The sequence below is a fragment of the Eretmochelys imbricata genome, chromosome 12, assembly GCF_965152235.1.
Source record: "Eretmochelys imbricata isolate rEreImb1 chromosome 12, rEreImb1.hap1, whole genome shotgun sequence".
Classification (NCBI taxonomy): Eukaryota; Metazoa; Chordata; order Testudines; family Cheloniidae; genus Eretmochelys; species Eretmochelys imbricata.
This window is the reverse complement of record NC_135583.1, coordinates 8755301-8768642: the sequence shown is the minus strand read 5'-3', so window position 1 is coordinate 8768642 and position 13342 is coordinate 8755301. Positions and strand designations below refer to the sequence as shown.

Genomic DNA, 13342 nt, shown 5'->3' with positions numbered 1-13342 from the left:
CACAGTATGCTTGTCTGACTAGCTGCTATTCTCCACCCTAGAGGTGGCTGCATTTCTGTGGGTAGTAGCATATGTAAAATGGTTTGTAACTGAAGCAGAGTACACTCACCACAGATGTACCCACTCATGGCTGGGTATGGCATGGCAGTTCTGTCCTCTGTAGCACCCCCTTCTCACAGCTGCTCCAGTCCTGGTGGTGAGGGTGATCCCTCCTTGTGACTCAGCCCTCAAGCTGGGTCACACTTCGTTCCTACCTTTCCAGGATAATAGAGTCCAGCAAGAAAACATCTGGTCCCTCCATCCATTATGCCACCTTCGATTTTGTGCCCAGTGATCCATACATCCTTTTCTTAGGGCTTTCTGTAGTCCATATCCCCTTCCTGGGGGCTGGTAGGGGAACCCAGTTCTACCCACTACACTGGGTTCCAATCCAGGAACCTAGGACAGGCAGTCAAGGTTCATGCCACACAATTCCTTATTGCTACATCCCTGGGCTTCTTACTGCCAAGCCTTGTCCTGGGCTCTCCTCACCCTGCAAGAGCTTTCCTGTTCCCTCAAGGTCTCTTCACACCCAGTTCCCAGGACAGGGACAGCAGAGTTTCTCCCTTCAGCCTCTTTCTGTTCCAAGCTTCCTCTGTGTATAGCACCACCCAGCCCTTCCCCAGCTGGGTTTCATCAGTAACTAGCCCTGACCCACCCTCCAGGTGCAACCAAGTGGATTAATTGGCCTCTCTGGCCCACATTAATCTGTTCATCACCTGTCTGGGGTAGGCACCAAGGTATTACTTGCCTTGGTTTAGAAAAAAAATCCCTGATGAGCAGGTTGTTCTACATTTGCCCATGATGGGGTTCCTTGCCCCTTCCTCTGAACCCTCTGGCTCTTGCCTGTGCTGGAGACATGACACAAGGACAGACAGACTCTGCTCCAGTCTGGAATGGCATATGGGAAAAACATTCGGCCATTTGTTGTCCACATGAGAGAGTCACATGTAGGCAATGAGAAACTCCACACGCTGACACTCATGGAGTTTGCCAGTAATTGTACTCTCGAGTGCAGGGCAGACGGAGGTTTCTAAGACACACACAATAAATTAGACTGGGAGTTCAGCCTCTTAAAGCCACAGATCCCCTAAGATACATGCAGATTGCTAGGGCTCTCTGGAAGAGCTGTCCTCAGAGAGGCCCCTTGCCCATGCACGGTCAACAAATCCCCCACAGCACCCAAGCCCCTGGACAATTGTCAGGAGCTATGCTGTCATGGGTTCCCCTAACTGCCACTGCCGGTAGAACTCCTCCTTGGGGACAGCGGGGTTCAAAACCTCAGAGAAGGAAGAAGTGAGAGTCACTGCAGACTCTGTTGTCCTGTGCTAGGAGCCCTTTAGGGATGAGTACTTAGAAATACAAAAGGGATTACTAATATTTTCCCTTTGTTAATAAAGAATAAATGAAGAGACGTCCCTGTTTCATGCACAGGCTGTTCGATGTGGGAGGTCAGAGGTCAGAACGTAAGAAATGGATCCATTGCTTTGAGGACGTCACAGCGATCATTTTTTGTGTCGCGCTGAGTGGTTACGATCAGGTGCTCCATGAAGACGAAACCACGGTGAGTGCTTACGGGGCGACACAGGTCCCGACACCTCATCACTGGCCTATTGCATAGCCTGCCGTTGCTCAGGGATCAACTCACGCTCATTGGCTTGTACCAAATCAATGGAATTTTGTTAATCATACGTCTTCCCTTGATTCTGAAATCGTGTGCAGATCCTTTCTTCCCCTAACCCTTGGAAATTAAGTCTTCCATTGCCCAGGGTGGAGTTAACCAAGGTAACAATTTCTTGCTCTGATTAAGTTATAATGTTTTCTTTTCTCTCAAGTTGATCAGTGCAAAATGCCATGGGACATAAAGAGGATCCTGAACCCAGAGAGTAGAGTGATAAGCAATGAATAGGTGCTTTTGAAAACAAACTTAAGGAAATAAACAAACAGCACTTGGAACAACCAGATACACAAAGCTGTAGCAACCCCACAAATTCCTCAGGCGGATTCAAGCTATCAGGGTAACCTGCTTCTAAATGCAAAAGAAATTCATTTTCCCGTTTAAACGGGAACTGTTCAACTCTTGGGTGGAATTTGTTTTATGGGGGATGGGATTATCTCCTATACCTCCCCACTGTGATACTAGGCCTGAAATACTGCATGGAAATTGAAAATAAGAGATATCGGGATACACTAGCTGCCAGATGATTGTGTGGCACTCCTGTTAATCTGAATGTGTTAGAAGTGTGGGCAAATAAAGGGTGGGAGAACAGTCACTCGCACTTTTCACCAACTATACGGCATGCACTAAGAAAGATACCTGTGCATTTGGGGAGATGGAATGTCAATTACAGAAAAGGCAAGTCGTTTTAGGAGTAGCCAGGTATTGTCTTTTAAATGGAGTTGCACTTGCCCAGCATTGAAGAACCAAAAGTCAGAGCTTCCTAAATGTTCTGTGCATGCCCAATGTGCAACAATTCAATGGAGATGCTATTGTCACCAGTTTCTGTAGGAGGCTCTAACGTTTATTCCCTCTTTCCTGTTTGTAAAGCATCAGAAGTTAGAATGGATAACACGGTGGGGAGGGACTCTAAAAGAGTTGGTAACTTGCAGGCAATAATGGATTCATGAAGAGACTTTTTGTGCACTGATATTTACATCTTCTAGGTCAGATTCATGAACTCTGGTAAAGAGGACACCTGCTTGTTGAAATCCTACATTGCATTAGTTTAGGTTACATTGACACCAGAATTTAGTCTGATAGTAACATCCTCATATCCGCATCCCCCTAGATCTACAGATTCGGATTGAGATTCTGAATCACCGTACCGCACCACACTCCTCCAGAAAATATTTAGGATGCACCAGCTACTTTATAATATCTGTATTAACTAAGAACCCTTCCTATTCATGTGTTTTCCACTTTCTATTTATCTATCCCAGTATCACAGATATTGGCTGGAATTTTCAAGGGCCTAAGGGAGTTAGGGGAAAGTCAATGGGAATTGGGCACCTAACTCTCAAAGCTTTTTGAAAATCCTGCCCATCAACTCTGTGATCAATTTTCTGTAATAACATTAGTGTCATCTGCTATATAGATCTAAAATAATAGAGTACAGCAACTCTGTTGTGTGTGTTTGTGAACCACAAGTCTCCATAGCTCCCAAGAGACACTCATCCACTGAGAAGGCGATGCCCCTTCTGGAATGGGAAATCTGCCAGTCACACGATGTGGAGGAGCATATGCAGGTTAGGAAGGACTCAATCTGCAAAAATGTCTAGGGTCTGAGGTGCAAAGGTGCTGATTACCATCAGATGTCAGTTGAAGATGTGCATGCTCAGGACTTCTGTAAATGAGGTTTATGTTGTCTCTCGTTAGGCACCAAAAAACTGAAGCTCCTGAAATTAGTGATCACTTTTTAGTGCTTTGGCCTTAACCTTGGTTTACCAAGGTCTATAAAATGCGGATAAAATTGATTTACAGGAGTGTTGTGAGGCTATATTACTTAATGTTTGTTGCTCCCCACACCATCCATGGTGACAGAAACATCAATGACCTCTAACAAAGAACAGAAATACAATGATGATTCTCAATGGGAGCCTTACTAGTGTTGTATTAGGTCTTTAATTCAGACTATGTCTTCTGAACCCCTGATGTAGGCAGAAACAGCAGCTTCTGTAACCCCAGTTGCACCACACTCTCTCCATTAAGAATATTAGTTTTGGATTAATTTGAGGTGCAGTTCTGGGATTTTTTTTCTATGTACATTTCATTTCACAAGTCACTCCCTGGTACTCTGGGCAACAGGGAAAAAGACACAGATTCTGATCATTTGACTGGACAGTTGTCAGTGCAAATTAAAGAGATAAGGTGGGTCAGGTAACATCTTTTACCAGCATCTGCTGGTGAAAGAGACAGGCTTTCGAGCTTCTACACAACTCTTCTTCAGGTCTTGGCAACCCTGCAAAGAAACTACAACACTGCAAAGTGCAAATTAAAAGCAGATGATGCTCTTGTTTAGCCTAACTATACAAGTCCTGCTGAGTTAAAACACAAGTAGTGAAAAAAGAAAACAACAAATTCAGTATCCTTGGCCCTGCTACTTCCATAACTCAGATCTCCTATGCAAGTGGCATGCTGAAAACACAGCATCTACTGACAGTTTGACCTCAGTCAATTTCACCCCTACCATTCTGTCAGGAACAATTTCACCTACAGCTTTATTCACCACAATCTCATTCCTTAAAGTATAGTTCAGCTTTAAAACTAACTGTGTAAATGGCATCTCCTAGGTCAGGTGATTTAGCCCCTGTGTGCATCAGTCAGATCTGCTGCCTTTATTTACAAAAAGGAGCTTTTACTGTTTTATACTTGTTAGCACAAAGGCAACAGTTAAGAAAGTAAGCTAGATTGTGTTCTTCTTTGCACATCATCTATAGAAACCCTTACTAAGTTCCCATCACTTAAACCTGTGCAAAACCATTGAAGGCCCTGAGATTGCACAGATGTCACTAAGGGCAAAATCTTTATTACTGGTGATGATACATGAGAAAGAAAGAACCCAGCTTGTGTGTGAGGTCTTAAAACACGTTTGCAAAAATGGCACTTGAAAAAAATATTTGTTCCTTGTAAACTGAGCATAACATTGACAATAATCATGAGAACTCACCTCTCCATTTTATACTTTTCTGAATAAAACTGTACTTTACGTGGACAAAATTATAGTTACAATACAAACAGTCTCTAATGAAGATCCTGGATTTCTCTCACTGGGCTCAAATGGGCAACCAGGCACTTAAAGCAGCAGCCCCTTGAGGTCTCTCTGTCAGTGAACTAAACATTACAGGCAGCTTCCAGTTTCAGGCCAATCCTATCAGATGAAGACTGAACCCAAGAAGTTTGTAGTGGCCAGTTCACTGGAGAGCCAGCCCTTAAGCAGCAGTTAATTGTGGAACCTTGTCAAATAGGAATGGGCAAATGAGTGCAGATAAAATAAGAACTGATCCAAACCTTCCCCCTCAAAGTGAAACCTTGCTTGTAGTTCAGAAAAGTTGCTCATTTTTAATCTACTTGTCATGACCCTTGTTTTAAAACCATGCCACACTTATCTGTTATCACAGCACCTAGCATGCGCTGTAGTATTTGAGACCACTGCTTTATAGTACTGTCGTAATTTTCGTAAGGGATGCCTCTCCACTTCTATGTTTTCAGGGAGGAACAGTAAGAAATACATGAAAACCAGAAGAAAGGCTAGTCCTCCTGCATGTCTAGCTTAGCCTGAACTAATAATCTCATGAGAGAGTTTCTTCTCATGAGATTTCTAGACCTACATTCAAGTACCAATCCAAGCTTTGCATACGTAGCCAATCGGAACTTCCTGAATTCAGCCAGGCACTGCTATACTTCCAGCACATCCAAAGCCTTCCTCATATGATGGTCCAACCCATGACCTGACTGTCATGCTCTACTCCCAGAGCAGAAGAATGAAATGTAGGAGTAGACACCCACAATGCAGTTGGAATTCCATTGGTTTCGTACATATTCTATAGGTAGAGACAGCAAAGCAAAATGAAATGTTATGCCGAGTTTTCCCCTAAATCCTCCCATACACAGTTCACAGAAGCTTTCCTCCAGTGGTAAGATGGGTCTCACACAGCGGCTTACGGCAGGCAATATAAATCTAATTAGTCCGTCATTAGGGCTGCTAGGTGCCACCACAGTACTGAATAAATAATAAAAGGGGGTAATACTCAGTTGCTAAGTGACTGAGCAGCTCCGTGGACATCCTTGCACAGTCACACTCTCAGTGTGGTAGTTTAGTGACTTTTTTAGTCTTCACAAGACAATGATATGAAAAAAAACCCAAGGCCATATCCAAATCCCAGGTAACGGTTAGGGGAAAAACCCACTAGCAACATTCATATACAACACGGGAATGGATCATAAGCAGGTGGGGATTTTTATTGCTCCCTATGACACTTTTTAAGACAATGGTGGCATGGGATCTACCATGTGAACCTATAATATCCTCTTCAGTTCTTCCTTTTACATGCTAGGTTAAAAAGGCAGATGCACTTGGTACACTTTGCTGCCTCTGGAATTAAACTGTTTAGTTCCTCTGTATCTAGCTGGTATGTGAAGATACTGTTTGTGTCCTAGTTGCTGAATGTGTAACACACTCACACCTTCGTGCTGTTGACCTTAGCTATGCATTAGTGTTGGACCTTTAGAAACTGGCACTCACTGAATGATGTGATTAATATGCTCTCCTGGCTATAAGTGTGCAGATTGCACCAGTCATCCATGTGCTTAGAAGCAAAGAGCAAGTTCAAGGATCTTTGGCATCTGTAGAAAATATAACTAGAAGCTGTACATTGGGGAGCAGAAGAAAAGTATTGATGCACAATAGTCCTGATCAGGATGGTAGCAAGATCAGAGAAGCAAATCACCTCCTCTTTGCCACCAGAGCACAAAAATAGGAAATATTAACTGCTGCATTTGAGAACTGCTGGCAGGAAACAAGGTGAGAGACACTAGAAGATTTTCTTTCCTTCCTTCTCCACCAAAAGGACCAAGCAAATGCATCTAGAAGTAGGCACAATGTGGTAAAAGAGGTGGAAATATTAAGAGGACTCATACAGAGGGAAATGTCATGGTTTCCCAGCCCTATTTGCCCCAGTCATTACAACAGAAGCAGAGTTGAGACAGTGGGTGGAAAAGGAGAGCTCAGGGGAGTAGTGGCAATATTCAGCCAGAAAACAGATCTTAGATATTGTCGGGAGATGGCTGTCCCAAACCCAGAGGAGACAATAGACTAGCTTCATTCAGCCTGGGGACTCCAGGAGCAATGTCCAATCCTGGCACTCGAATTTGTAGGGTATAAAGGAATGTTTATTGCAAGTACTGTTTTCTACTGGGGTTTGCCATTTAATTGTTTCTGCTGTATGTACGTAATGGTGACGACTCAATGACATCAATTACTTACTCAAGGAAAGTGTTCCATTTCCCTCCAGATTTTGATGTAAATTTAAAGGGAAAAAGTCATCATGGGATTTTGGAGCATGTTGGCTACAGTGGGAATATGACAGCACTAGCTAAAAGGTCCACCAGATGAGAAGGCCTCTGCTCTGTTTAAAAACCAAGATTTCTGTGTTCACTATATATTACCTGATGTGCTTTGACTGCAGTACTGTATAAACGCTGCTGTTTTAACCTGTTCTGATTGTTCTTTAATTATTTTATAATTCTGAGATGATGAACAGAAGGGTAAGTATTATAAAAGTCCAAAATGTCTAGTCTCGGATTGTTCTTCATTCAGTCCCAGAAGCCGTGTTTACATCTTGCTGTGTATGCATCTTGTTTTAACAGTTAAGAATAATAGAGAATGGCACAAATAATGTTCTGCGAGGGACTCTGGTTAAAAGTGACTCTGTGTATTTGTGTTCCTTCCCCTTTCCACCTTCCATCCTCTTCTTCCCCCCTCACAAAAGGGTATTAGAAAGGCAAGGGTCATCTGAACAAAGTCCTTTCAGCTTTCTACAGCTTTATGATTTTGATTCCACCTCTGGCAAAGGGAAGCAGCGCTCTGTGTCTTATATACCCCACAGTACAAAGAGAGGTATGAGCACCTGCACAGTACCGTACTCTCAGGTGACGTTTTAAAAAGAAAAAGGAAACACTTGAAGGTTCATCCAGCTAAGAAAATGGGGTAGTTCTGTCCTTCTGTGCTATGTTGAATTATATGTAAGCAAACCTACCAACTCATTTACCGGTGGTCAAAAGGATGTTGACTGTTTTCTTGCAGCTTGCACCATTAAATTGCAAGATGCCTTCTTTCTAGCATCTTTGAGGATCCAGGAAAAACAATGGCGTCCAATAAATAAATGAATGATTAAGCGTGTAGCCACCTCTTCACCACACATCATTACCATACAAGCTGGAGGGGAAAGCGAACCAATTTAATAGAAGCCACAGCTTCTAATCAAAGCTACATGGTGTCAGTAAAACAGGAACGTTGCAGTTCTAGCACTTCATTTGATGCTACATCTGATCACCGGTTCAAATATTTCCCTTGTCCATGGAATCATTTGTATCTAAATAAAATGTTCAGTGATCATTAAAGGATGTCCAGCGATAAAAAGGAAAGTGCTAATAAATAAAACACTGAGGTCAACAGCGCAGCCTCAGCAAGAGACGTAGACAAGCAGTGGCTGCTGAATAGGGCCCACTGTACATACGCTGTACAAGTCATTCTGTGTGGCTACATGTAGATGGGCTGTGCCACACCGATCACCGAAACAATTTAACAGATGAGATTATGTACGACTTTTGTATCTCGCCTATTTCCTGTGTTCACTGTACCAGCTGCTAGTCTTGTATGAGTGTTGGTGGACTGGGGGTGTGCCCTCTGAGGTGCTCCCAATGCCAAAAACCAAGCAAGTGGTCTGGTCTGTAACCTGATTTGCCTTTGATAATCCCATGACTCTTTGGGTGTGCTTCGTCCTCATTATGCCTGCTCTCTCTGCTGTCCCGTTCCCGGTTGGGAGGTGGCCGCGCAACCGGCGTGCGCATTCCGGCTTCGGCCTCTCGCTCCAAACAGCACCAAGCCTCAGCACCTTCACAACTTTTCCTCGGCCGTCTGACCTTATCTAACCAAACAAAGGCCAAAAAATGAGATTTTGAGAGACCCACCAAATTTGGCAGGTATGAAGCTTCTCTTGAACCAAGAAAAATGAGTTAAGAGTTGAAAGCAGCAGGGGAACATGACACTACTGGTTGACTTTGCCGTGAGCTCCTTCCACCACCATAAACCACGTGGCGGACTTTGCAACTTCCTAACCAATACATTTAATTTCTTTTGTTTTATCTGTTTCTGTATCTTTTTGTCGTTGCATGACCTATAACTAAAAAGCTGCCTTCCCCCTGTGTGTGTATTTGAACGCGTGGTTCCTTTATTGGCAAACAAGCTAATGTTCTTCCGTGAGGCATGAGCTAACATCAACGGGCTAATCTGCTGACTTGTAGTTTGGTTGTTCTTAGGTACCTTCTGTACAGGGTTTTTCCCCCTTTTTTTCTTATTTTCTTTTAAAATTTTTCTTTGCTAGACACTTTTTGTTGAGCCATCTTCCAAAGAAGCCCCCACTAAAAACAAAAACAAAAAAAAGCAAACCCACTAAACAAAATAACAAAACAAGGCAAAGGTCACGGCAAGGTCAATAACAAGAAGATGTCACCTTGCTGTCTGCTTCCAACTCTGGATTAATTCAAGGATCTCACCAGTCCTTGGTTAATGTATCCAACCAACTGTGTGCCATACACACACAACAATGAAGTGAAAAATTTTAACCAGAATATTTTAGAAAATCTGCATGACCTGCACCTACACATAGATCTGACCAAAGGGCAAAGTAGCTTCCCCCTACATGCATGGTGCATGATCATTTATATGAGCTGAAATCCTGTAAACTATACACTATGCAAAATAAACAGCTCTATGTAGTGAAATGCCCTTGTTACTAACTATGTCAAATATAGGGATTGCATCTGTGTATGTATATGTTCACCTGTATGTATACATAAATTTATTACGTATACTGTAGTTTTTATTTTTTTCCCTCCTCGATTTAGTTATTTTAGATTTCCCTACATGTTGAACACCACGCGGTCACTGTCTTTAGCCTGATATGCTCTCTCCTTTATATTGCAGAACCGCATGCATGAATCATTGAAGCTGTTTGACAGCATCTGTAACAACAAATGGTTCACAGACACCTCCATCATCCTCTTTCTAAACAAGAAGGACATATTTGAGGAGAAAATTAAGAAATCTCCATTGACTATCTGCTTTCCAGAGTACACAGGTAATGAGAAACAAGGGTTCCTTTTTAAACCACGTGCACAACAATGCCCAGCAAAGAGACAGGTGGCTCAGGGTAATGGGCTATGCAGCTTTTCAAATAGAGGTTGTTGGTTTTTAAGGTACATCTCAGGCAATGATGATAAAGGCTCCAACCCTGCAACCCTTAGGCAAAACTCCCATTGACGTCCAGTGGAAGTTTTCTTTGAATAAAGGCTGCAGAAACAGCCCCCAGCAGCTTCCATTGTCTGACAGCTGTTCAATGGCCCATGTAAAAGCCAAGTCCCTAGGGAACAAGTCATCACCATCACTAAAATAACCACAGTTGCCATTAGCTGACCTCTTGTTGGCAGTTTCAGAGGGAAGGTCAAGGCCTGAATGAGCATGGAGATGATACTCGGCTCCCACTTCTAGAAGCTCCTGCCTCTTGAGGCTCATTGGTTGGGCAATTTGGCAGAGGTTTGAAGAACCTGCGCTGTTTGTGAATAAATGGTCGTCTAACCCCTTGGGAATATGACACCTCTTGTGAGCACCGTGATGCCCCAGAAAAGACTCAACTGGCTTATTAACCAACAAATAAAAAAGTAATTACAGCTGGATAGACACACAGTGTAGAAGACACATGCCATGCCATCGACAAATAAAGCCAATGAGTCCATAGCACAAGGCCACTCCGTTTCCCGTGATTCAGATAGCCACCTCCGTTTCCATATGCCAGGCATTCCTAATTATACCACCAATACCTGGCTCTTACAAAGTGCTTTTCATCAGGAGATTGTGTTATGCAGGAGGTCAGACTAGGTGATCTAATGGGCCCTTCTTGTCTTAAAGTCTACAAATCTCAAAGCACTTCACAAAGGAGGTCAGTATAATTGTCCCCAATTAACAGATAGGGAAACCGAGGCACAGAGCACTGAAGTGACTGCCCAAGGCCACTCAGCAGGCCAGTAGCGAGAATCAGTGCTAGTTCAGTGCTCTATCCACTAGGCCACACTGCCTCCAGGATGCTGCTGCAGTAGCCCACAGGTCCCCCTCTAACCCAGTCCTCAGAGGATGTGAATTGTTACAGCCACCAGTCACAGAGCTGGAGCGCTTTAGCTCAGCCCGTAGCAGATCGTCATTGGAGCTCTGGAGGTCCCCAGCATCAGTCGGGGCAGTTGTCCTACTGATACTAAGTACTTTTGATGCAATGTGCTTAATATTAAATGAAGATGGACATTAGCGTACCCTGGAGATCAGCACTGAAGTGCTGCAACAGAACAGCATGCAGGAAACCCCTCTTGTGCCTGACTGCCTCACGTCTGGCCTGTTGATGATGAGAACGCTTCCTCCTGCAATCTGCTGCTCCACTCCATATCTCACTGTCTTCCACAAACCTTCAGTCAAATTCCGAGCCGGCATCAAAATCAACGTTTACAGTCATGAATTAGTGAGTCCTGCTGGAGACATCCGGATGAATCAAGCTGACAGACAGAAAGGCAGGTCTCTTTGTCAGTCAGCGTGGTTGCAAACCGAGTATACCAAGAGCATCACAGTTCTGTGGCATACCAACAAATTACAAAACAGAGCTCCCCAGATCTGAGCACTTGATTCCCACTCTGAATGGGCAGAGAGGATCCCTCGTTCTTTCGCTGTGACAAACAGTAAATTAATATTGAGCTGATCTGCTCCCTTTGTGATTCAAGAGAAATTCTGCAGCTTTCTCTTTCAGAGAAGGATCAGGTATTTATTTGGGGATGGGGTTGTGAGATACAGGAAAGAATCCAGCCAGTAGATAAAGCTAGTTACCTCACTAACTAAACATTTCAGCCAACAAAGGATTTTCTGTACTCAAAGTCCATCGGGGCAATTTTGAATGAACTTCTAAGGTGCGGATGAATGTTTAGGCATATTGTAGAATTAATTATGTTGCCACAGAAATGCCCCACTCTTAAGGAATTCCTAGAGCTATTTCTAATGACGTGGAGATGCTGATAGTAGGTAAAATAGAAAAGAATGGAACTTAGTTTTATAGAGAGTCTTTCATGCTAAAGGAATCTCAATACAGGGACAAATTAGATACTAGTGGCTAGATCATCTGTGGCTGCTGAGGCCTCTGCCAAATAAAAAGAAGGAAAAATAAATGTGGCTGTGAGCCCTCTTGTAGCATCCCAATTCTGGGCCTGGCTGGGAACCATGCCGGTCCCTCTCATAACTTAGAAGACCCTCAAGACTGTTCTAAATTGCTCCAGTCGCCCACAGCCCTGAGGCACTATTCTGGCAGCTGGGAACTGTCAGGAGGTCAGGGAACCTCAGCCCCACTCCTTTTCCCCATCCGCAGCCCCTGTGCCGGTAGCCAGGAGAGGGGTGGCACAGGAGTCAGGACATTGGTTCTACGTGACCGTGTAAACATCTCGCCAGAAGGCAGGCTCCTCGCTCAGGCCCCCATTCAGCAATGCACTTAAATATGTGCTTCACTTTAAGCACATGCTTTGGGATTTAAGCACACGCTTAAAGTTAAGCTCAGGTTTCAGTGCTTTGCTGAATTGGAACTTTAGGGCCAAAGTGAAGATGTTGATGGGAGAAGCTTATTCATGTCCTCAAACGTTCATCTTGCAAATGCCACAGAACACAAACCACCCAAGAAACACCTGCACGTTGGCCTTGTGGCATAGTGAAAAAGCAATGTTCAAACAAAAGGGGTCTCTGCTGCTACACAGAATTCATTGATGAGCATATAAATCAAACAAGGGGGTTTTAAGATCAAGAGTTGGTTACACAAAATGCTTTTATTACAATGAAGATCCAAATGTTCATTAGTCCTGCTGACTGGCACAGAACTATTAGAAGAATGCATCCACAAAGGGGCCGTTGTATTCTAAGGCACTGTCAGTTTCTTTCTCCTTAATTTACCCATGCTTTCAACGAATCCACAATCCTTGGCAAAGCCGTGTCAGGGTGACATGGGCACATTTCATCAAGAGTCACAATACTTTATCCCCTATTGCCCTCAGTGGGAGTCCAGTGGCTACATCCTTGTGCATCCTACTGACAAGTTTTCCTTTTATAAAAAAATGCTCATATGTATATTGGCACAAACAAAACCAAACCAAACCTAGGGGTCAGTCCTGTAAGCCTTACTGAGGCCCCAATTCAGCAATCTGTCTCTGCCTAGCATTACACATAAGCACATGCTCAACTTTAACTACGTGCTTAAGTTCCATTGAATTCATTAACTTGTTTAAGTGCTTTATTGAATCAGAGCTTTAGCCCCCTGCTCAGGCAAAACTCAGCCATGTGCAGGCCCTTCTCTGACAACATGTAATAATATTTCACATTTATAAAGCACCTTCAGTCCAGAAGGAACCCTGAGTGCTTCCCTGACTCGAAACAGTGGAATTATTCCTCTCCACCCCTGCCCAACAATGAAACACAGTCACTTCTGGGAGTTAGTGAAATTGCTGTTTGAC

At 43.6% G+C, this 13342-nt stretch overlaps 1 protein-coding gene across 8 annotated transcripts in view; it reads left to right on the top strand.

Moving 5' to 3' along the window:
- The window catches only part of GNAO1 (G protein subunit alpha o1), a 253722-nt gene that overhangs the window by 238993 nt on the left and 1387 nt on the right, over positions 1-13342 (top strand). For all 8 annotated transcript variants that reach the window (XM_077830867.1, XM_077830871.1, XM_077830869.1 and 5 more), the window contains 2 exons: positions 1474-1603; positions 9744-9897. In XM_077830867.1, the coding sequence (XP_077686993.1) occupies positions 1474-1603; positions 9744-9897 (284 nt within the window). The remainder of the gene's footprint in view (positions 1-1473; positions 1604-9743; positions 9898-13342) is intronic.